Raw genomic sequence first — 25,878 nt, forward strand, 5'->3', positions numbered from 1 at the left:
TAAACACGAGACATTGGGTTTCACTTCAGAGCTTATTATTCATTGTGTTTCCCTTTGACACATGAATTGATAAAATGTCACGAATCTGTCCGAAGAGACATTCAACTCACATAGTGACTGCCCTAAAGCATCTTTTAGATCCTTGATTGTGCAAATGATGTAAATTCCCACAAAAACAAGGAAACATTTCACAGAATAGTGTTTGATGAACAGGACATGGTGCCAGTACTGAAACAAACAGGTCCACTTCAACACTGTCCCATCTCCACTTGCATCGTGGATCACAAACACAAAACTTGAACAAAACCTTGGGTACAAAATTTGTATTCAATTCCTGTTAGTAGCACTGCATGTTATCACAAGATGTTTATTTATCTTCCAAAACCAGTTTTGACAACAGGGTGTCATCAGAATACATACATTTCGATGTCATCATTAACCATGACGTTACAAACAAATCACACCATTAATTGATCTGCAGTTGATACAGGTTAGACATACTTTTTACTCACAATACTTATTACTGGAAAAGAGAAAAGACTGATTTTGGATGAAAAAACAGAATCTCACACTCAAGTCATTTGATACAAAATTCATTAAAACTTGAGACAATTTTCAATCTTGATAAATCTCTGTCTTATTCTTTTATCAACGTATGTTAATATATTTCATATCAAAAGACACAAAGGCGATTTTCATTATATTACAAGGTATGGCTGACATCAAACTTCATCTCAAACAACTCACTAACAACATCACACACACTGGAACCTCGGAAACATGAAGTAGAGACCATATCACATACAGCTGGTTCTACACACGTCAGACAGTGTGACAAGAAATACCTTATGTATGAAAATGCCAACAATACTCTCTGCTTAACTCTACTGGTGAAGGGAAAATATTAACCAAGATTTTAAGTTTTGTAAATATCATATAAATTTTGTTATGCAAGCTATTGCAAACATACTGTATTTTTTTAAAAGACAAAATATTCACAAAATATGAGGTATCTTTGTGATCATGTCTTGAAATTATTGAAGTTAAGGGCATAGTTTCATACACTTAAGTAACTTAGGAATTACAAAGGAACTTAACGTCTATAGTTAGATGTACCGCTTACTAGTGTGCCATACGTTAGCTACTAGTGTGCCATACGTTAGCTACTAGTGTGCCATACGTTAGCTACTAGTGTGCCATACATTAGCTACTAGTGTGCCATATGTTAGCTACTAGTGTGCCATACGTTAGCTACTAGTGTGCCATACATTAGCTACTAGTGTGCCATATGTTAGCTACTAGTGTGCCATACGTTAGCTACTAGTGTGCCATATGTTAGCTTGCCAGTGACCACATCATGTGAATATTATTGGATCATGATTCAGATTATGATGCTACATTATCTGATGATCATAATTTACTGTGGCAGAACATTGTGAATTCTAATATTGATGGCTGGTTGGTGTGTTGTCCAATGCTCCACTGATATTCCAGCTACATAGAGGCGGTCTATAAATAATCAAGTCTGGACCAGACAATCCAGTGATAAGCAGCATGAACATTGATCTTTGCAAATGCAGTGTCAACCAAGTCAAGTGAGCATGACTACCCAATCCTGTTTGTCACCTTTCACAACATGGTTTGTTGATGACCACTTTTAACCCCAATCTGGAATAATAATGGTGTCTCGTTATGAAATAGGTTTCAGCTAACTGGATGCGGGATAATCACATCTCCAAACACTGCCATCAATAATCTGAAATTGTTGATCAGACGGTCGGAACTGGACAACCCTGCATTCATCACAACACGAACAGTCTACAGACGATCAGCACTTGCCAATACTATAGTCTGCTGATGGGACACATATTTTCATCACAAATCATAGCACTGTTCCCAATAATGGCTGCCACTGGCATATCCAACGTGGGTATGCACACCTCCCCTTCATTTCAGACACTGTATATGTTAACTGCCTCTGCCAAGTCACTTAAAGCACAAATCATGGGAGCCCCACTTTCAAAATTCCGGATCTGTCTTTGTTACCGATGTTTCTAGTGTTCCTGGTTACTTGGAGTGTTGTGTATCACTGTAGTAGCACATCCACACAACTGACTACCAACTGGTGGCACTGCCTGATGTTGTCCACATTCAGGTGCCTCACAGAACTGGGTCTTGGTCAAACCAGGATGTCAGACAACAGCTGCTTCCAGGCATTAATCACCAACAACATTACAACATCGTGCATCTCAACATTACAACGTTGTTTGAGGCAGCAGGTGCTCTATCTGGCTCCTGAAAGTCAGAAAAAGACACATACATAACAGCACATACACAAGTACACATCACAATTCATTACCCCTAAAAATATTTCAAAATAAGCATAGATATTACTTTTTAGATAGAGTTAACAACTGTATGAAGTAGACAGCAATGGAGGGATTGTATGTTGTTCCTGACTTGGGATAAAAGCATGGGGTTCTCAACGTCCAGTTTCACAAGGAGACAAGTATGGGTTACTGAACTCCAGGCATATGACACGGGATATGTTCCTCTGTGGACTCCACGTACCTCTGTTGTCCTGACAGTGACAGTGTCTCCATGGTCTTCTTGGTGGCCTCGTTCACCCTCGGCATCATCATCTCATCCATCATCAGTACTACAGACTGCAACATAGCAACTGCAGGTACCAGCGAGGAGAGACAACATCCTGACCAAAGCACATGCTGTCACACCTACCATCTCACGGCACAACACATGCTGCTGTACATATTATACAATATCTATGTGGGCACCTTGGTCTATCTTCAAGAACTGCTTTTATTTTTAAAAGCAGTACATGTGACAGTACATGTGACAGTACATGTGACAGAACTAACCCTAGCAGAGAAAACACCACAAATACACAGATCTTCTGTTCGTTAATTTGCTGCAGTAAGCAACATTCCAGCTGTGTGACATGATCCATGTACAACTGAGTCAGGAACAGACAAACCAGAGGCTGATATTATGAGCAATTATTGATATTGTGAAGGTATGACTAAAACCATCTTGTCACCTCTTAAACTATGCATGTGTCGCCATGGACCAGTTGTAACTCTGTACTCAAACACTGTACGGACTACACACAGCTGTAGACACAGCAGACATCAGTACATACCACAGCCTTCTCTGAATCCCCCTCCTGGATACAGCCGTCCAGCAGAAGATGGAATGTCTCTTCCCTGAAACAAACATATTCCCAGCTGTACACGACTCTCTTCCATGGGAATATTCAAGCAATATCACATCAAGGGATACCAGACATGGGCTTCAGTCATCGTACCCAATAGGGGTATTGAACTCGTCTTTGGTGTGACAAGCCAACACTTCAGCCAACAGGCTCCCCGATTGCTCTTAAGACTGTAATCATTTTGGACAGATGGGATGGTCAAGGAGGGTGAACAAACATAACTGGATTAAAAAAGAATTACAATGAAAATGTCATCCACTTAAATATGACGTGTATATACAGATGTAAAGATCTATATAAATTGTAAATGTACTAACCCTGGTAAGCCTGAGAAATCACGACTGTTGAAGTTGTACGTTTCAAATGCAGACCTGGAGAAAAACAAGGAATACAGTAAGGAAGGTGGTTTTCAGACAGTTTGGATATATTGAATCAGTGTGACACACACTGTATACGTTTGACGGTAAACCTGGAAGTGAATCACTCCCAGGGAAAAGAATCACTCCCATGCAACTTCCACCAGGGGCTGTGTTGTTACGGGGCACAACACAATTGTGCCTCAGTAGTTTGTTCTCTATACAAGAACATATCTGTACCAGACAGAAACATGCTCCAGCTGCTTACTGTATAGAACTGAAGTCAGGTGACAAGTCCATTAATCAGACCTATATTAGGTATGCTATACCATGGTAAAATCAGTCTTAGCTTGTGTGGAGCAGTTGTAGGGTGATTTATTCCCAGTATCTATTCATAGATCACCATAAAAGGCATGACTACATAGCCAATCAAATTTTAGAATTTCTGCCTGCCGCTTACTGCTTTCACGATGTATTTGGCAAAAAGGATGAGACAGGATAAAAAACCTGGAGTAATTCCTTGACAGTAATTTGAAAATGTAGTTGATGTCACAATACAACTGTTAATTGTACAACATCTTTTTGGTGTATATTGGTTTCAAACAGATTTCTTTCCCATAGAGAGTATCTGGGTCAACTTCTTTAAATTTGGAAACCAACACATAAGTAATAAGTACATGTACATGTGAAGATGCTAACATACTGCTTCCCACACAACTAGTCTTACCACGCCTCAGTGAATCGACCACCTTTCTGCAGCAGCGTAATGATGTGACCTATGATTTCCGCAGTCAACCTGGAAATATGAGGGAGACATAACTTACGTGTAATCTCTTTGCCGATGGAGCTCCTTATTTATTACTCGCCCATGGAAGATACTGCAGTGTCATATTTTCATGGCAATATTACACTAGTGTAATACCGCCAGAATTACATGTAGCATCAGTTGCGAGGGATCAATTCAAATTCTGAATCTCAATATCGACAACAAAATATGCACAACATAAAAACAATCAATTGCACAAATACATTACACTGTAAAAATAACAAGCATGGCCAAAATACACAGTATCCCATCAAACAGTAATAATTTCTTAAACAAATCTTAAGAAACAATATTTCTACCACATATTTTTCTCTCATCTGCCATCAAGACATTTAAGAAAATTATCTGTAAATCAAAAGTTGTTTGTGTTTCAAACTCTCCATGACAATACTTACACTAACGGTCTTCTGTCAGTGATCTTGTCCTTCCACTGCTGAATCAGAAACTGGGCACAGTCTGCAAACTTCCCTGACAGCTGAATGTAAATATCGTTTTAATAAAATATAAGTCAGTAGCCTATTATATGTGAAACCTTGACATTTCACATAAATTAAAGGTGTTCATAAACTTAATCATCACAACTGCAACAGAACTCTTTGATACATCACAATTTCTACAAATCTGTTTTGATGACTGAGCCATTTAACTCTTGTGACCTTGACCTAATATGGAAGTCACCCCAACAATGTCTGACCTACCTCAGGTTCTATGGGGCTCTTCACCATTAGGCTAAGCATCAGGTTCAACACATGGGGTCTGGAAATGTCAAGTCTCACCACATCTGAGGATGGAAACACAAATATGGACAATTAAACTTACACAAAGTTGCATTCCAGAATGATGCTGATACATATCCTGCCACTTGAGGTCAAGGATAAAATGGTGTCAAGGTCACACACGAGCACGCTGTGAGCAAGTCTGACAGAGTGAGCATTTGGGGAAATGTTCTACACTGTATTAAGATTGAGCATGAAGGAAAATTCATAAGTATTTTGGAGTGAGTCTGAATCAGTCCGTGAGTCAGTCAGATAGATGGGTTTAACACCCCTTTGAATAGTATTCAAAGCAGCACAATCCTATGTAGAGGTCAGTTCACAAATCAGGTGAGGTTAAGCAATGGTGTGCTCTGAGACTTCTTGAATGGGTGAATGTGTTTGGCAGTTTGACCCCTGTGAGTTTCTATCACTTCAGTCCTGCCCCACAATGAAGCGCATGTGACACATGTGCTCTCACCTTAGGCAAGTGAGTTTGTTCAAAATTGCCTCTGTTCACCCAGCAGAAAGTGGGTACCAGGTGGGGTAAGTCGTATGACTATAACCTTCTAGTGCCAAACTTGGGCTATTCCAGATAATAATGTCGTTGATGTTTGTGCATGCTTTGAGCTTGTCCCCTTGTGATGCGGAGTACTGAGCAGAACAAGTACACTCAATATTATTATTATTATGATTATTATTCCTTTACTATCATGGCATGTCAGCTTGATGCTGATGGGACAGCCTGAAGGGACATAGGTCTTAGATGTTCTCCATGTTGAAGAACCCACTAGCAGGCAACCTGGCAACACAAGTGGGGAAAACCAGCATCAGAACCCCAAATGACAGGTTACCGGAGTGCCAATGGGATTAAAGTACATCACCTATGTTCATAACAACTGTTTAATGCTTGCCAAAGGCTCATCTAACATCAGAAATCATCTGCAGTGATGGCGCTCACCTGCCCAGATCTGGGGGAGATGTTGGAAACCTTTCTGGAGATCTATTGCTTTCATTATCTCCTGAATTACAGCAAAGTGGGGCGTCCATTGCTAGAATCAGAAGCAAAATATGTACAGTGATTTTTATTTAATGTATTCTTGTCAACATTGGATTGAAAGACAGCCTGCAATGTTCGTAAGTACCTAAAGCAATAACATTCTAAAGCTTTAAAAACAATAGCAGTTCATTCGTTAGTTGCCTCACTCAGCAATATTCCAGCTACATGACTGCAACCCATAAATAATCAAATCTGGACCAGGAAACCAGAGATTGATGTAATGAACACTGTTCCATACGGCTGGGTTACAATGACATCCAATCAACAAGACAGTCAACTCAGTAATTAATACTCATAAGATCTGGAGGCAAACATAACCCTATAACACAAGCTGTTGACAGTCTACTCTTCCTTTGACACAACAAGGTAATAATGAACAGGGAACATTAGCCACATTACACTGTAACCATGGTAACCTACAGAAGGAACGATGCTGGTGTAGTAGTCCATGACGGTGTCAATGTTGTCCATCAAACACAGAGTTCGGAAGAAGAAGTTGCTGAAAAAGAAATGATTAAAATCAGTGACTTTTATACCCCATATCTGCAGCTGGATTGTCTCCCTTTGATTGAAATATTCACCTCAGTGTGATATTGCTGGAGTATGGCTAAAAGCAGCTCTCTGTCACTCACTCACTCACTCACTCACTCACTCACTCACTCACTCACTCACTCACTCACTCACTCACTCACTCACTCACTCACTCACTCACTCACTCACTCACTCACTCACTCACTCACTCACTCACTCACTCACTCAGTGCTTCCAGACACTCCTGTGCAGGCTTGACTCAGATTTCCCTCTGACCAAGTTTTAGATAGCAGTTTAAAAACTTTATTTATAGTGCAGTACAGATTTCTTACTGAAGGCAGCATTGTAGAAAGTGAATATTTCTATGATTGAAACATTGATTTAAAAGTGTTTTATTTTAATGGATGTTCACACTAAGTCACCTCGAAACAGCTCAAGTGCTTGATCAAAGCAACATAATTAATTTGTGTACAGTGTTTGAAATACCTTAATTTGCCAGTTGGCCACCAGAGCCTGCTGCTACCTCAGGCTTTAGGGCTTTAGAATCTACAGGCCCTGAATGAAAGCTGCACGCCCATTTGGTTAAAGTCAAACAACAACATAGATAACACGGTACATAGTTTCAAGCTGTTTCTACAAAATCAAGCAAAGCCCATGACACAGAGAGGGGACATCATTTGTTAGACTGGTGTTGACAGTCCTACACCAAATCTTTGAAATAACAGGAAGTGAAACTGAAAGTAATTGAAACATGATGTATCATGGATGATTCCTGATAATTAATAAAGAAAAAAAAAGTAATTGACAGCTAATTTTCTCATGGCCATAAAGGCCTGCACATATTTGAAACTGCCGATATTGGGTCTCTGCTTCATATAAATTTCTTCATTCCTGCAGAATTGTTGAATATTAGTAATATTTAATCTTAAGTGAAATTTAAGATTAATTCAGAATAAAATTGAGGAACACATTTAATCCATTCCTTGCCAGGCAATAATCTGCATTTAAGAGTGGCCCTTCCCAAGGCGGTAAACAAAGTTCTAATACTGGCACTTGTTTGAAGATTATGTACTTACTAACAGAGGCACTGTGTGAAGGTTGTGCGCTTACTAACAGAGGCACTGTGTGAAGGTCATGACTTACTAACAGAGATACTGTGTGAAGGTTGTGTACTTATTAACAGAGGCACAGTGTGAAGGTTGTGCACTTATTAACAGAGATCCTGTGTGAAGGTTGTGCGCTTGCTAACAGAGATACTATGAGAAGGTCGTGCGCTTACTAACAGAGATACTGTGTGAAGGTCATGACTTGCTAACAGAGATACTATGTGAAGGTCGTGTACTTACTAACAGAGATACTGTGTGAAGGTCATGTACTTATTAACAGAGACACTGTGTGAAGGTTGTGCACTTACTAACAGAGATACTGTGTGAAGGTCGTGCACTTATTAACAGAGGCACTGTGTGAAGGTCGTGTACTTACTAACAGAGATACTGTGTGAAGGTTGAACACTTACTAACAGAGGCACTGTGTGAAGGTAGTATACTTACTAACAGAGGCACTGTGTGAAGGTCATGACTTACTAACAGAGATACTGTGTGAAGGTCATGTACTTACTAACAGAGATACTGTGTGAAGGTCGTGTACTTACTAACAGAGATACTGTGTGAAGGTTGTGCACTTACTAACAGAGACACTGTCTGAAGGTAGTGCACTTACTAACAGAGGCACAGTGTGAAGGTCGTGCACTTACTAACAGAGATACTGTGTGAAGGTTGTGCGCTTACTAACAGAGGCACAGTGTGAAGGTAGTGTACTTACTAACAGAGATACTGTGTGAAGGTTGTGCACTTACTAACAGAGATACAGTGTGATGGTAGTGTACTTACTAACAGAGGCACTGTGTAAAGGTCACAATCTTACTAACACAGGCACTGTGTGAAGGTCATGACTTACTAACAGAGATTCTGTGTGAAGGTAGTGTACTTACTAACAGAGATACTGTGTGAAGGTCATGTACTTACTAACAAAGATACTGTGTGAAGGTCGTTCACTTACTAACAGAAATACTGTGTGAAGATTGTGCACTTACTAACAGAGATACTGTGTGAAGGTAGTGTACTTACTAACAGAGGCACTGGGTGAAGGTTGTACTCTTACTAACACAGGCACCATGTGAAGGTCATGACTTCCTAACAGAGATACTGTGTGAAGGTCGTGTACTTACTAACAGAGATACTGAGTGAAGGTCATGCAGTTACCAATCAAGAGACTCTGAGTGGAGGTCGTGTACTTACTAGTACAGAGACTCAGTGTGAAGGTCAGACATAACAGTGAAGTTTCTTCCAGTGTTGAACAACTTGTGTAATCGTTTTGCCAACTCCGGATCCTTCTGACAGATGAAACACTGGAAGAACAACAGATGACAACTGTCTCTAATCATGTTCTTCTCACCGAGTAAAAAAAAAGAGATGCAAGTTCAAATCTATCTGTTTTGTTGTAAATTAATGGAATTCAGTGTTTGTTGTTGTCAACCAAGAATTCATTATCTTTGTACTTTGATGGCAGTATACACCTAAAGACTGTGATCCAACTGTGTATCTCCCATATAGTCAATTCTTATACATACATGTCATCAATAACAACAACTACATAGATTAGGGCTGTGGGGTGGCCTTGAGTTTAATGCATTCACCCATCAGTCTGAAGACCTAGGTTCAGTTCCTCACACAGGTACAATGTGTGAAGCCCATTTCTCACCTCCCATGTTGTGATATTGCTGGAATATTGGTAAATGTTGCTACAATAAAGTGAGAGAGTGTGTGCGTGCATGTGGGAGTGAGTGAGAGAGTGGGTGAGTGCTTGAGTGTTTGAGTGAGTCGTTGAGTGAATGGGTGTGTGGGTGGTTGAGTGAGAGGTTGAATATTCCAGCAGAAATGTCATGGCAGGCTGACACTAGAAGGTAGAAATGGGCTTCATACATTGTACCCATGTGGGGAACAGAATCTGGGGCCTTGGCATGACAAGAGAACGCTTTAACCACTTGGCTATCCTTCCTCCCTCCATTTTGATAAAATGTGAAAAAATAGAAAATCAGTTTAAATGCACTACAGGATTACCTTGGCCATAGCTGATTTGAAGAACTCTCCTGTAGGAAAAGAGAACAAAGCATATCTTACAATTCACCACAGAATAATCAACAAAGAGGCACAAAGTAGTGTGGATCTGCTTCAGGTTTGCTTTGTTTCAAATGTTTGTTGTTTATAAGGCTGCACTCAACAGCATTCCAGCTATGGCAGCAGTCTGTATATAATCTAATCTGGACAAAACAGTCTACAGATCAACAGCATGATCATCTATCTGTGTGACTAGGATGCAATGCACCAAAATTCTGGTTACATGGAGGCGTGTGTAAATAATCAAGTATAAAAAGACAATCTGGTGATTAAATCCATGGGACTGATCTATGTAACTGGGATACTATGACATGTGTCGAACAAGTCAGTGAGACTGACCAGCTGATTCTGTTATTCAGAAGCATGGATGGAATCCTGGGCCCTTATTCTTGAAACGTTCGTAGCCCTAAGAAATCTTGACTTTGGTCGTAGCCAATGTGTTAAGAATGGGCTTAAGAACTTCGTAGGGCTACGAACATTTCAAGAATAGCTAGCCTGAAGACTGAGTCTAGCCTGTGTCATCTCAGGTAGACATTTTGCTGATTCAACAACTAAGCGAACCACTCCCAACCACAAAGACAAGAAAAGGATGTGAAGCTCATACCATCCTCTGGGTGCCGCCAGCTGACTCCATTTTCCTCCAGATAGTCAATGATGGTGCCAAGAAGAGGTGACTGTACAGCTGGAAGTAGATTCAGAAACAATTAACAGAAACATCAGTGATACCAAGCCTCTATATTTTATGAGGATTTTAGATCTGGAAAGTCAAATAGAGAATAAATACAAAAAGTGGACCTAATTTATATGTTATTACATATTCTAAGATGCTTCGGTGAAAGATCAGAGGTGCCGACAATACTTAATCAGACGATAATGTGCACTTTTTGCATTACGTCACAATGACGTTGCTGCGCCATTGCAGTCTGCCCCCTCGTAATTGAACTTTTTTGCATGAGTTGTCATGATTTTGTCATGATTGATGTCAGTTGTCATCGCCTCGTACAGCCTGCTTCGTAAACTGCTTCGTCACATCCCGTTTCTTGGTTTGCAGTTGCATCAAACAAATAACATCACTTGTGGAAACATTATGTTTATGTTTTCCGAAGGATAAAATGTCTCATAGTTCAACTCAAAACTTTACAGAGACATGGTAATGTTAGCAATGTTTACATTCCCACAATGCAATCGTGGAATGTCACATGACTAGTCAGCTTCAGCTGAATGTACTGATCTAAACTTTCGTTGGTAGTAAAAATGAGACTGTCATATAGCCTTGTACGGTTTAGGAGAATCACAGATGTAATTAAAATGATCTAGAGAAGATATTTAACCCGAACGTAAACCGTCACCAAACTGTTCATCATTTGTTTTTCTAGTAACGTTTGTCTTAACATAGGGGGCTGACACGTCAAACGAACAGCGTGTCAGTTAGCCCTATGCAAGGATTCTTAATTTAGGTCACAGACACCATCGTTTGTTTTCTGTCATAGATTAATTGAAATTAGACTTAGAAATTATTAAATACAGCATCTTAGAAAAGAAATACAGTTCGTTCTACCACCATGTACAGTGTAATAAAGCACACTTTCGCCCTGAACTATTAAATCGTGAAAGCACTCAGATGCAAGCATTCAAGTGCTTTAACGATATGATAGTGTGCTTTATTACACTATACATGGTGGTAGAACAAAGTGTATTTCCTATTTCACTTATTTTTTGGCATTATTTCACTGAACATTATCAGGGCTATGTGGGACATACAAGGGATAGAAAAATACTTGTCTCACAAAAAGGTCACCTGTAAATGTTACTTGGGTTATGAGTTCAATAACTCTCTACTTACCATCTTCAAAGTACACAATGCTCAACAATTTCGACCAAATTGACAAACTTGGCTCTGAAACATACAAAAACAGGACAGTCTAGTTCCACTGAAGCAACAAGAATGAGTAACAAACTTTCATTATGTATTATTTGAGCAATCAGGTGTCTATGTTCTCTTACAATTCTCACAGTAAACCATGTTACCAAGGAAGACTCACCCATCCCACACTTCTTCACTTAAAGGTCACATGCAACCAAAAAATCAAACATAATTAAAACACATTTATCACTTATTCATGACATATAATATACATTGCTGCTTTTAAAAAACAAATAAACACAATTATAAGCGTACAATTGCGATTAAAAAGTGCAATATTTTGTACTTGGGCTTACTTTCCCCGAAACGAAGCCCTCGGGAGACCGAACCCAGTCATAGCGGGTGGATATGCACTCAAGTGTAACGACGGCTTCCGATTGGCTGTTTCACTTGCTGATATGCTGAGGGTCCATTGTGTGTACAGAAAGATGATCTGTTTGATGGGCATTTTAAAAGTATAGCCAGTCACAAGAAAGTAAGATTCTTTATGGATAACAACTTCTTTTTGTGTACTTGATGCGTCGTTGCAGTATGGATTCATATACTGTTGTCAAACAAAATCATAAACACGAAAAAAAAGTCGTTATCCATAAAGAATGTATATAGAGATGTTGGGTTTGGAAAATAGATGTTCTCTGAATTTGCGCTCGATCCAATATAAAATCATGTCAGTAGAGATGGTAAACTACTGCGTGGCTGGAATCTGTCACAAGAGTTTGCACCAGTTTCCGTCAGATCCAGTCATCCGAAAAAAAATGAATGTAGTTTGTTTGCAACCCACAGACATAAAAACATGTGATGTGTATCACACGTGCCTAATTACATAATGTGGCAGTCACGGGACTCAGGTGCACGAGTCATAAATCAACATATTTTCTTTATGTCGTATAGTCTGATAGGTGTTAAGTTCAAATTGCATGTGGTCAATGATTGAAGCTGTGTATTGCATGTTGTCTTTAGCAGACAGGCAGACAGACATATAGGTGTGAATAAACCAGACATTGAGCTTTCTCTGTGACAGAGACTGCTTACCACAATCAACAAGTTGTTTTACGTAACGAGTAGATTATTTACTTGTTTGTGTACACAACCAAGATTAGACTACTGCTCAGACACTGGCCATGCATACTGTTTCAAGCTCCGCGAACCTATTCACTGCGCATGCGTTTGGACGCAGCGCAGCACAGCTGTTGAAACCAGTTTTCCCCCCAGCGCTGGGGGGAATTTAGTGAAACGTTTGAACTCCGATTTCGCGGGCTTTTTTTTCATCGCGTTTTTTTCAACTTTATAGGTTGAATTGGCATTTTTTATGATTTGTTTCGGTAAGTGCATACCGAAAGGTACCAGAATCTGCAAAGTTGTGTTTTACGTTGCATGTGACCTTTAAGACTATAATACAAAAGAAGACTCACTGATCCTACACTTCCTCACAGAAAACTGTATTACCAAGAAACACTCACCAATCCCACACTTCCTCACTGAAGACTGTATTACCAAGGAAGACTCACCCATCCCACACTTCCTTACAGTAAACCATATCACCAAGGAAGACTCACCCATCCCACACTTCCTTACAGTAAACCACATTACCAAGGAAGACTCACCCATCCCACACTTCCTTACAGTAAACCATATCACCAAGGAAGACTCACCCATCCAACACTTCCTTACAGTAAATCACATTACCAAGGAAGACTCACCCATCCCACACTTCCTTACAGTAAACCACATTACCAAGGAAGACTCACCCATCCCACACTTCCTTACAGTAAACCACATTACCAAGGAAGATTCACCCATCCCACACTTCCTTACAGTAAACCACATTACCAAGGAAGACTCACCCATCCCACACTTCCTTACAGTAAACCACATCACCAAGGAAGACTCAGTGATCCCACACTTCCTTACAGTAAACCACATCACCAAGGAAGACTCAGTGATCCCACACTTCCTTACAGTAAACCACATTACCAAGGAAGACTCACCCATCCCACACTTCCTTACAGTAAACCACATTACCAAGGAAGACTCACCCATCCCACACTTCCTTACAGTAAACCACATCACCAAGGAAGACTCAGTGATCCCACACTTCCCTACAGTAAACCACATCACCAAGGAAGACTCACTGATCCCACACTTCCTTACAGTAAACCACATTACCAAGAAAGACTCAGTGATCCCACACTTTCTTACAGTAAACCACATTACCAAGGAAGACTCAGTGATCCCACACTTCCTTACAGTAAAGCACATTACCAAGGAAGACTCAGTGATCCCACACTTCCTTACAGTAAACCACATCACCATGGAAGACTCACCCATCCCACACTTCCTTACAGTAAACCACATTACCAAGGAAGACTCACCCATCCCACACTTCCTTACAGTAAACCACATTACCAAGGAAGACTCACCCATCCCACACTTCCTTACAGTAAACCACATCACCAAGGAAGACTCAGTGATCCCACACTTCCTTACAGTAAACCACATTACCATGGAAGACTCACCCATCCCACACTTCCTTACAGTAAACCACACTACCATGGAAGACTCACCCATCCCACACTTCCTTACAGTAAACCACATCACCAAGGAAGACTCACCCATCCCACACTTCCTTACAGTAAACCACATTACCAAGGAAGACTCACCCATCCCACACTTCCTTACAGTAAACCACATCACCAAGGAAGACTCACCCATCCCACACTTCCTTACAGTAAACCACATTACCAAGGAAGACTCACCCATCCCACACTTCCTTACAGTAAACCACATCACCAAGGAAGACTCACCCATCCCACACTTCCTTACAGTAAACCACATTACCAAGGAAGACTCACCCATCCCACACTTCCTTACAGTAAACCATATTACCAAGGAAGACTCACCCATCCCACACTTCCTTACAGTAAACCATATTACCAAGGAAGACTCACCCATCCCACACTTCCTTACAGTAAACCACATTACCATGGAAGACTCACCCATCCCACACTTCCTTACAGTAAACCACATTACCAAGGAAGACTCACCCATCCCACACTTCCTTACAGTAAACCACATTACCAAGGAAGACTCACCCATCCCACACTTCCTTACAGTAAACCACATCACCAAGGAAGACTCACCCATCCCACACTTCCTTACAGTAAACCACATTACCAAGGAAGACTCACCCATCCCACACTTCCTTACAGTAAACCACATTACCAAGGAAGACTCAGTGATCCCACACATCCTTACAGTAAACCACATTACCAAGAAAGACTCAGTGATCCCACACTTCCTTACAGTAAACCATATTACCAAGGAAGACTCACCCTTCCCACACTTCCTTACAGTAAACCACATCACCAAGGAAGACTCAGTGATCCCACACATCCTTACAGTAAACCACATTACCAAGAAAGACTCAGTGATCCCACACTTCCTTACAGTAAACCATATTACCAAGGAAGACTCAGTGATCCCACACTTCCTTACAGTAAACCACATCACCAAGGAAGACTCAGTGATCCCACACTTCCTTACAGTAAACCACATTACCAAGGAAGACTCAGTGATCCCACACTTCCTTACAGTAAACCACATTACCAAGGAAGATTCACCCATCCCACACTTCCTTACAGTAAACCACATTACCATGGAAGACTCACCCATCCCACACTTCCTTACAGTAAACTACATTACCAAGGAAAACGCACCAATTCCCCATTTTTTCACACAGCTGACCATATTACCAAGGAAGACTCACCGATCCCACACTTCCTCATCTCAGACAACATATGGAACGCCCGCTCCTGGTTGGTGTTTTTCTTCATCCGCATCAAACACAGGAACGCCTGGTTAAACGTCTCTAGGTCAGGCCGAATTCCTCGCAGACTCATCTCCCCGAGCAGGCACTAAACAAGTTTTATAGTTTTGACATGTGAAAATGGCCAACTGGCTCTAGATTTATATACAACTATACAGATAAAATCATGGTTTTCAAACCAATGTTAATTCCCTAAATACATGTTCATGAATTGGTGAAACATTGATTTAACAGTAATGTCAATTTCAAAAGTTTCTAGGAGGGAAACGGAAGAGTGATAATGTTTTTGTTTTGTTTACGGAAGCATGTACAATGTGAATGATCACCCTTCACATTAATGAACGAAGTAAGTGCCCCCCACATCATGTACAAAATCAATGACACTCCCTGCAGCCCTTCCATAATTTTACAGCATATTTGTTATATATGCTTATGTACATGAGATTGACATAATGAGCATCAATCATGCTTCGCAAATTGGGATATGACGGCATGTGTCAACGAAGTCAACCAGCCTGACCATCCTTTCCCATTAATTGCCTCATACAAGCATGGGAACCTGTGAAGGTCCCGGGGTAGAATAGGTCTTCAGCAACCCATGCTTGCCATAAAGGGCGACTATGCTTGTCGTAAGAGGCGACTAATGGGATCGGGTGGTCAGGCTCGCAGAATTGGTTGACACAGGTCATCGGTTCCCAATTGCGCATATCGATGCTCATGTTGTTGATCACTGGATTGTCTGGTCCAGACTCGATTATTCACAGACTGTCGCCATATAGCTGGAATATTGCTGAGTGCGGCGTAAAACTAAACTCATTCACTCACTGACATTCACAAGCATGGGTTACAGGGGACTAATTCCTTGACAACTTGACAAATTCATGTGTAGAAGGAACTCACCAGGAGATGCTGCCAGCGTATTTCACTAGAAGAGTTGTCTGTAAACACTGAACTGTAGATGACAGCATTGTAGGTTGGTGTATCCACTGAAAAGCACAAATATAGACATTGATAAACATCCCCAGCCAATCAGATTGCAGCAGATAACATTATTTATTTTTTTCTGGTGATATTTTTTATTCACTTTACTTGGTTACAGTTCAACGGGATATATGGGTAGAATATAATGTAACAAATCGCATAGTAGAAAGGCAGACACTACAATATGTTTTATATTAAAAATATCTGGACTAAACAGTAAAACTGATACATAGATGATACAGTAAATACAAGAGGCTCTTTTCTGGTTACATGATTGCAGCAATGACATTCCATTTTCTATAAAAGTGTTTCATGTTGACGTTTTTCTTATCGATAAATTTCTGTCTCATAAACGTCCTCTAATAATGCTCTGTAGATAGTGAAGCTGGGTTTGTGTCCTCTTATATTCATAACGAAAATGTGGTGCTTTGCTAATAGAATCATGTGGTTGAGTAAAGTGTTTTCACTGCAACAGAATAAAATATCGTGGTTCGATGTTTCGTACGTTTTGCCAAGAAACTGGGTTGTGAAATTGTTAAATTCAGCCCAGAACATTTTGACAACTGGGCATTCAAGATATACATGGTAAATATGCTCGCTAGCTGAGCCACATGATGTAAATAGGTCATTGTCTACCAATTTCATGACAGCATCGTAGCTTGGAGTATCCACTGAAAAGCACAAATATACACATTGATAAACATCCCCAGCCAATCAGATTGCAGCAGATAACATTATTTTTACAATGTCATCTCAGAGTGAGGGAGTGAAAAACCTTCTAACACATTAGCATGATGTAAAGTTGTACATACATGGCATGTCTGCAGCCACCATCTCTTCGTAATACTCGATTGCTCTATCATGGCCTCTGTACTGTAAACACAAGAAAAAATACATTGAGCAGACAGTCTAATCAACATTCATGCAAACATGAAACATTAAATTAAACTGCAGAGAAGTTCTTACTGTCATGTTTGTAAAATGACGACATAAACTACTGGAGCGTTTTCCAGACTCTTAACACTACAAGGTAAACACATTCGAGTGTATGACTCAACCGGAAATATCCTGTATTGTCTTGAATATGTTATTAATGAGCGGATGATTTGTCTGCACAAAGTTATGATTGTGTCCCGTTAGAGACCACTTGAGTTTTGTGTTGGGATTTATGATTACAATTGATTATTGATTGATTACTCAGCTCTAGTTATCGATCTGCACATTCTGAGCAACAACCATCACCAGAGATCACAATGCACAAGAAAATAGGGCAAAACCAAACCAGTATTCCATTATAAAAATTAGTACAGTATCTAAGAATATTTGAGGATTCATGAACCCCAAAACCTGCATTATGGTGAAGGACAACTGTGCTATGGCTACCAATGAGCAAAGGTATGGTTCTAACAAACCTCCAAAATTCCCTCGCCTGAAGAAACAGGGAACTAAGGACCTATTCTACCAATGAGCAAAGGTATGGAGCTAACAAACCTCCAAAACTATCCTGTCGGAATAAACAGGAATGAGGATCTATTCTACCGATGAGCAAAGGTATGGAGCTAACAAACCTCCAAAACTGTCGCCTAAAGAAACAGGGAACTGAGTACCTATTCTACCACGGAGATACGTTATATTCAATATTCCAAGAACACTGCCTCTTTCCACATTACTGTGTACAGTAATCTATTGAAGCAGTGGCATATCACAGCTATATGGCAGCCTATGGCCAGCATCTAAACATTTCCGTGTTTTGTTGAAAGCAGTCTTCAACTATCTGTAAATTTTTGTAATTTGTTGAGGACAAACAAGTGATTGATATTGAGAGTACACTGTCACACCCTCATGGCTGTACTTTCAGAAAGTCCTGTTGAAATATGGGATGATGATGATCTCAGACAATAGTGTTTGTTGTTACGCATCGCCCTCAGCAAAGTTACAACGATATGATGGAAGTTTGAAAGTAATGTCTCAACCAGACAATCCAGTAACTAACATCACCAGTATCAATCTAGTGATATGTGACAACCTAGTCTGTAAGTCTAATGCAGTGTTAGACAACAAGCAAACAAACAAGTAAGTCACAAACTGCTGAGAACAAGTTCCAAACCAGACATATAAGACTTACTTTAGACAGCCCTCTGATCATGCTCTTGTAAGCTTCTGGCGTTTTCACTTCCATATCATCAAACACAAGCTGGGCCATGCCATTCTTGCTGTGGATGAATATCGGAATAGAAAGTATCACCAATAGGAGTACAAAGGTTAAATTCTGCAGCAGCAGAAACTACATGGAGTCTACATTCACAAATTTCTCCCCTTTACATGCATCACTTGGAAATGCCATTCAAAGACAGTACAGAATTACTTCATATACAAAGGCTCAAAACTGTCATTATCAATAGTGTAAAATCAGGTAGTGCCATCTTTTGAAATATTTCAAGAATACTATGCTAACTCCCTTTCATCACTGCCATACATCCAGTATTTTGGCTGCAATCACACAAAACTAATATTCTTCAACATAGACTACACAGAAGTAGTTGTCAAGAAAACAGTAGCCAAAGTGAGCATTACACACTTCAGCTTGTGAAGGTGGGAAAAACCTATGATATACACTGTGTCAGTGATTGACAATAAAGACATAACTGGCAACTGACACAAGAGTGTACTGTAGGACATACTTCCATGACTTTGATGGACCCCTGGGTGAATCTTTTCCTATATCTTGTCTAAATTCAAACTCTTCAGGTAGCAATTGGTCTGGAGGATCGTCACTGTTGTATACACACAGTAGATCCAAGAGGCGTTGATGTGTGTCGGCACTGATCTTTGTACCTGTAACAGGCACAAGAGAGAGTGAGTGGGTGGGTGGATGGGTGAGTCAGTGAGTGATTGATTAGGCAAGCATGATGTAAGAGAGTCCTAGGTGATTACAACACTAACTCATGTTATTAAGTGAGCGAGTGGGTATGGTTTTAAGCCACGTTCAGCAACATGATGGCAGGCTGACACTAGAAATGAACTTCAAACATTATACATCAAGTAATAAGTCAGGCTAAGTAAACTTAGTCTCAGTGTATTTCGTTACACTGGTAGAAGGTCGCGTCAGGAAACCTTTAAGCAACCAATGACGGTCCAATCAAATGCGAGACGGTTAAATAGATTTAACCAATCAGACAACGGCTACTATTTAGGGATCGGAGGGACTTTCAAAATATTCAGGTCACCGACACAGATCTCTCCACAAACAAAAATCAGCATATAACACAGTTAATTGACCTGCAGTATATACACTTTGGGGTTTCTGTTGACATGGTTACCATTACCCAATACTTCCGCAAATTAACATCCTTGAATATTGTTAAAAACACTATTTTCAGCGACTGTTTACTCACCGTTGTAATGGCAGTACATACGCCATGTGCATCAACCGGAAGCGAGCATAAGCTAAATAGCATTCGGAATTGTTCGGGTATGAACCTTTTCGAGACAAAAAGTTCATAAGGGATGTGCGAATGTGCACTTTCGCGATTTGGTAAGCTGTGTTCTGATTGGTCAATCTCAAAGGTTACCTGACGCAACCTCCCATAAAGTTTTGTTAGACTCAGTGGTGGAGTGTAACGAAAAGTACTGAGGATAAGTTTACTTAGACTGGTAATAAGTGAGCAAGTTGGATACTAAACCGATGGATAACATTTATGAATAATGAACAGGTGACATGAAATGCATGAACTAAGGGTATGCAATATGAGAAGCATGTGTTATGGACAGGTGGCATCATATGCATGCAATATGGATAGGTGACATGATAATATGCATGCATTATGAATAGGTGACATGATAATATGCATGCATTATGGATAGGTGACATGATAATATGCATGCATTATGGATAGGTGACATGATAATATGCATGCATTATGAATAGGTGACATGATAATATGCATGCATTATGGATAGGTGACATGATAATATGCATGCATTATGGATAGGTGACATGATAATATGCATGCATTATGAATAGGTGACATGATAATATGCATGCATTATGGATAGGTGACATGATAATATGCATGCATTATGGATAGGTGACATGACAATATGCATGCATTATGGATAGGTGACATGAGATGCATCTTCTATTATCAAGTGACATGAAATGAATGCATTGGCAGTCTACCTTCATTCTTCAGGCTTTTATAAACCTCAATTGCATCTGTCACTCGTCTCTTCTCAATCCTTTCATTCAAGGCCAGCTCGTTGACATAGCGATACCTGTATCTGTTTGATTTTGGCTTTAATGCCTGATGAAGAGAACACACCAAGAATTAAAGGCGCACACACTGAAATGAAGGTTAGAAAGTGCTTCTGGAACTTTGGAAGATTTATGAGATGTGTATGAAAAGATGTACAAAATGGCATTGATTCTAATGGAACCACACTACACATCCAACAGATTATGGCATAGAAAGACCTGCAAAACTGTATTTTTGTGATTCTTGAAAATCAGTATTTGTTTCATTATCTTGCTAAATATCTCACTATACTCACAGAAAATGATAGTTTGGAAATAACACAATACCTCAATAGGCGGGTCTGCAGGGCTTTCTCTGAAGTAAGCAGGATATTTGTCCACAATAAATCGAGCTGCTTTCCGTCCAGATGCTTTGGACAAGGCAAAATTCCTCTGAAATACATCACTGACATTAAATACAAGCAGATGTTGGCAAATTTCCACAGGTTAAAAAAATAGAGACAAAAAGAGTAACAAGGTACGTGCACTGGAGGTGTACAGGGGACTGCACAACACAATTTGATGCACATACTCTGTGGTTATTAGCAAATGTTGGTAAAAGTGGAGGTTACATGAAATTGGGCTGAACATCAATTTCGAGATTTGTTTCCCATGTAGGATGCTAGTAACACATAATAACATAACATGCTCATATTGCACTATCCTCCAAATAGGTATTCTGTGCATGCTCAAAGAAATCACTAACAAGTCACTGAAAAGGTCCACGTATTAAATTGTCAACTCCTTAAGGAGTACACTTTGTCATGCGTTAGAGGGATTTATCAACTAATCCTACCAAGTATCCAGTTTTACTACTGGATGAACTGCACATATTTCAAACAAAATCAACACAAATGCCAGTTTTGCAAGCTCACAGTGATACCATGATAAAGTTTGACTTGAACATCCCACTCCACTCCCTAAGGAAAGTAGCATCTTAGTAGGCTCTCTGATCTCTTGATGTGATGCTGCAACTGCAAGGATTGGACTATGCCCTTCCCTCCTATTGATAAACCATTTAAATATATGGAATACCTACCTTGGCAGAATATGAATAAGGGATGAGGAAAGGGTCGTCCATGAACATGTATTTGGGAGCTGTTTCATCCTGCAAGCAACATACATACACATCAGTATCCTTGCAACAGCAAACATGAAGCTGTGTTTAACTCACCTTTGGACAGTATTTCCAGTTTTAACACAGCTTGATATTTTGACAGAGGAAGAAAGAGGTTCCTGTCAAGAATAAGGGATGTAACTCTGATGGCAACTCCCCCCAACTCTGACTAAGGTAAACACATCCGCTATGCAAAACCACCTTTGCTATGCATGGATATCTCCACAGGAACCACTGAAGACAGATGATACCCATCCTCCATATCTCCAGGGTATACACTCCAATCAGTCTCCACTATACCCTGGATGCATCTATGGCTATTTCATTAATTTTACCTCCCTCTGCTGGCTCCACATTCTCACAGTACAACCGAGCTTGCCAGTTTCAATGACGACAGAGATCTTTTTGCGAAGGTTTGTTCAGATTTGGGGGAAATCATACAGGTAAATTGACAGGTTCAAAACTTTAAAAACATACATGCAACAACTCCTTCTACCACTCTCAGAAAACCTCTGTAAGGTCTGTGTTGCCAAGTTTAATCAGTTAGATAATTTCAGAAGCAAAAGTGAGTTGTGATTTGTATGCTCAACTTCCAGCGTAGACACCTGATTGGATAAAAAAACAGCCAATGAGGTAATACATGCTGTAGATGCATCCAGGGTATAGTGGAGACCTATCAGAGCATATATCCTGGAGATATCAAGGATGGAAGATACTGTAGTCACAAGATATTTACTTCTTGACGTGCAGAGAGCAAGTGGGCCCACAGTGACATGGTGACTGCCTGTCTCATCTGCTAAATGTGACATCATCATTTCATGTCATATCTCACCAGCTGGTATTGCTGTGTATTTGTAAGAAACACTGTTACATGCAAGTTATTCAGGATGTACAATCAAATAACATTCAGAAAAACTGTGACACATTTCCCTACCTTGCCAACAGTTGATGCCAAGGCTTGAAGTATGGACAAAGAATCCCTGGACACAACAGAAACAATTCTGTATTACACATGCATTACATCTTACGATAGCAATACAGTCATGCAATACGACACGCTTAGGCACATTCTGTGCCGCCGTCTGATTTCCATATTGCTGATGGATCTACTTTAGACAAAATCTCTGAGGAGCATCCAGAATCCTTAAACATTATAATTATTTAATGGAGCTGTTTTAAGGAAAATATTACACTGTTTGTTTCCTCTGTGATCAGAACCTGGCACTTGATTGACGTCAAATGGACTGATTCAATCTCACATACACGTTTGATATATCTCTTTCGTGCAGTAATACTCAGGTCATGGTAACTGCATGAGTTTGTGCCATGAAAAAGATATGTAATGTTGTAATATTGTTATACAAATGCTTTTGGACCTGTTGTATTGAAACTCTCTCATGGTAGGAGAGAAACAACCAAATGACAATGTTTCCAATAATTGATCTGTACTTAGCCAGCCCTCCACCACTTAACATTCAACATGGGGTACTGAGCAGAATGAATGATTCTCGGAATTTACCTTTTTTTCTTCTTTGGTATAACTATATCTGCAGAAAAAATAGTGAAATAAACTTATTAGAAAGAAAGAATAGTAGGAAATGACTGAACTGTGAAAGTGAATTCTTTTCACATTGTACAAAAAGGTGAACATGATTTTACTAAGGATAATTATCAAACTGACTGGACAGTTGAACATGTAACCAGTAAATCATGCACGTTCATGAAACCATGGCAACATTATGATTATGTAAAATGTTCCCATGAAGACCAAAGAGGTTAACATGTCAGCAACTGACACAGTTTGAATGTCATCATCATTATCATGGTCACCTGTCCTGGATGACTCCAAGAACTGCTACATACTCTCCCTCAGTTAAAGGCATGTCACTGAAGTCAAAACATCAGTCTCAGATATTTTATGACCAGTACAATACAAGATCCATCAAATACAAACAAACATTAAAACAATATAATGAATGATCCATATTCTGTTTATGCAATAAAACAGATTGACATGAATCATCTCCCCCATTAACCTGGTTTTGACTCTGAGGTTTCCTTTGGTGCAGACTGTGTGGATACTGAGCACGTCCTGAAAGATAACATACAAGTTGTCTGTGAGCAAATATGACATATCAAAATTGAATCATACAAGTCTAACATGTTCAATGAATCCATGCATACTCAAGATCTCCAGATATGTTAAAAAGTATGTATAAGATATGCAAAATATCATCATAAGCAAACAAATACACAACTTTCTTAAGCAAGGTTAACCATATCATCAGAAGCTGATTGCAGCTTGTAGTCATTTTTACCTACAATACTGAGAGCTTAAAAAAGTACTTTCCTCTAATTCTGTTGGATATACTCATTAAAACTAAAAGAGCTGGCCCGCCAATGGCCTCACTCTCATGTTACAACGAACATCCTAACGATCATGTATCATCTGAACAATCGATCTCTATAACCCTATATAACCCTGACACGCGACATCTGTGTACAAGCCAGTGTCGGAAGACAAGCAGCGCTACAATTGGCTGAGACCAGTACATTGCACTTTCGTCAAGGTGTGAATGGTTGGCAATTAGTTTGCAATCCCATGAGGCTGACTTCAGTGACATTGACAAGATTAGTGGCGATTGACTAGGAGACATGTGTAACAAGATAAACTTTCCCACAAACACTGACAAATCTATCTAGTGCTGCAATTTTACTCTACAGAGCACTTTTGAACATCTGCAGCAGAATATACATACCTATAACACGACCTAACACTTGTTGCCAGCACTCTCCGAGTGCAGCTGCACATGGACGCAGCCATCTTTGATACTTAAAATCCGGAGCGTCAACTGTTCATAAGTGTTTGAGGGCCATACGAAAGCATTGCCAAGCTACCATTATTGAATCTTAATAAAATGTATATATGCATGCAACAAGTATCTTATCTTTCATTGATATTTTTTGTTATTGATAAATAACAAAGACATCGTTATTTAAGGAATGGTCCGGTTTTCCTACCATTGGGCTATGTTCTTGGAAGAAGTAATATTTCTTCCCAACCTAAAGCGAACAGAAAAAACAACTGTTGTTTCATATGTTGGTTCTTTGCAATTTCAGTGGCGTAACTACGAAGAACAAATGCAAGTACAGACTGCAAGTGTTTACGCTTTTAAATTGTTACACAAATCAAATAAATGATTTAGAAAGTCACGGAGCGTATTCACTATTCACTACTTGTTCTCCCAAAACACCTAAGCTTAAAGAGAACGTGGAGATGCACCAATGTTAGCTCCTGGACACAGAAACAGTCAAGGGTTCCTGCATCATCCATCATAAAGTAGATATCAACCCTACTCAAGAGTTGGAACAATTCCAAATTCATTACTCAGTGAGTGGATAAGTGAGTGAGTCTAGCTATAGGCCGCATTTAGATGAATTGGGCTTCATACCAATGTGTTAGTGTTAGTGAGTGAGTGTTAGTGAGTGAGTGAGTGAGCGAGCGAGCGAGCGAGCGAGCGAGCGAGCGTGCGTGCGTGCGTGCGTGCGTGTGTTAACCAACTGGAGGCAAACCAATTGGATGACCACTGAAAGTAAAGACGGTTGTATATTCACGTACTGTGTGCACCTACCTTCTAAACTGTGCACACACCTTTCCTACCAAAAGCTGTATTTGCCCCAGTATTTCCCCATCAGTCAAAATCAATCATCCTTTCAGTAACTCAGTTCCACAATATTTCAACAACGGCCAACACCATTTAATTTGATGTATGTCGCGACATGATGTTAAATGTACACTGTGA

General features: G+C 39.9%; 1 protein-coding gene across 1 annotated transcript; it reads right to left on the reverse strand.

Moving 5' to 3' along the window:
* Positions 1-308: 308 nt before the first annotated feature.
* On the reverse strand, positions 309-24,924 carry LOC137265168 (small ribosomal subunit protein mS39-like). The gene is made up of 25 exons (XM_067800500.1): positions 24,835-24,924; positions 24,112-24,167; positions 23,595-23,622; positions 23,010-23,055; positions 21,998-22,066; positions 21,247-21,351; positions 20,845-20,968; positions 19,346-19,499; positions 18,790-18,877; positions 17,477-17,537; positions 16,584-16,669; positions 15,624-15,771; positions 11,777-11,830; positions 10,538-10,615; positions 9,877-9,905; positions 9,055-9,164; positions 6,647-6,725; positions 6,128-6,218; positions 5,113-5,195; positions 4,810-4,889; positions 4,316-4,384; positions 3,550-3,603; positions 3,161-3,224; positions 2,572-2,666; positions 309-2,295 (listed from the first exon to the last, which is right to left on the reverse strand). Exons 1-25 carry the CDS (start codon positions 24,897-24,899, stop codon positions 2,256-2,258), a joined length of 1,956 nt encoding a protein of 651 aa, XP_067656601.1. The 5' UTR covers positions 24,900-24,924; the 3' UTR covers positions 309-2,255.
* Positions 24,925-25,878: the final 954 nt, after the last annotated feature.

This window comes from Haliotis asinina, chromosome 15 (genome assembly GCF_037392515.1).
Source record: "Haliotis asinina isolate JCU_RB_2024 chromosome 15, JCU_Hal_asi_v2, whole genome shotgun sequence".
Taxonomy (NCBI): domain Eukaryota; kingdom Metazoa; phylum Mollusca; class Gastropoda; order Lepetellida; family Haliotidae; genus Haliotis; species Haliotis asinina.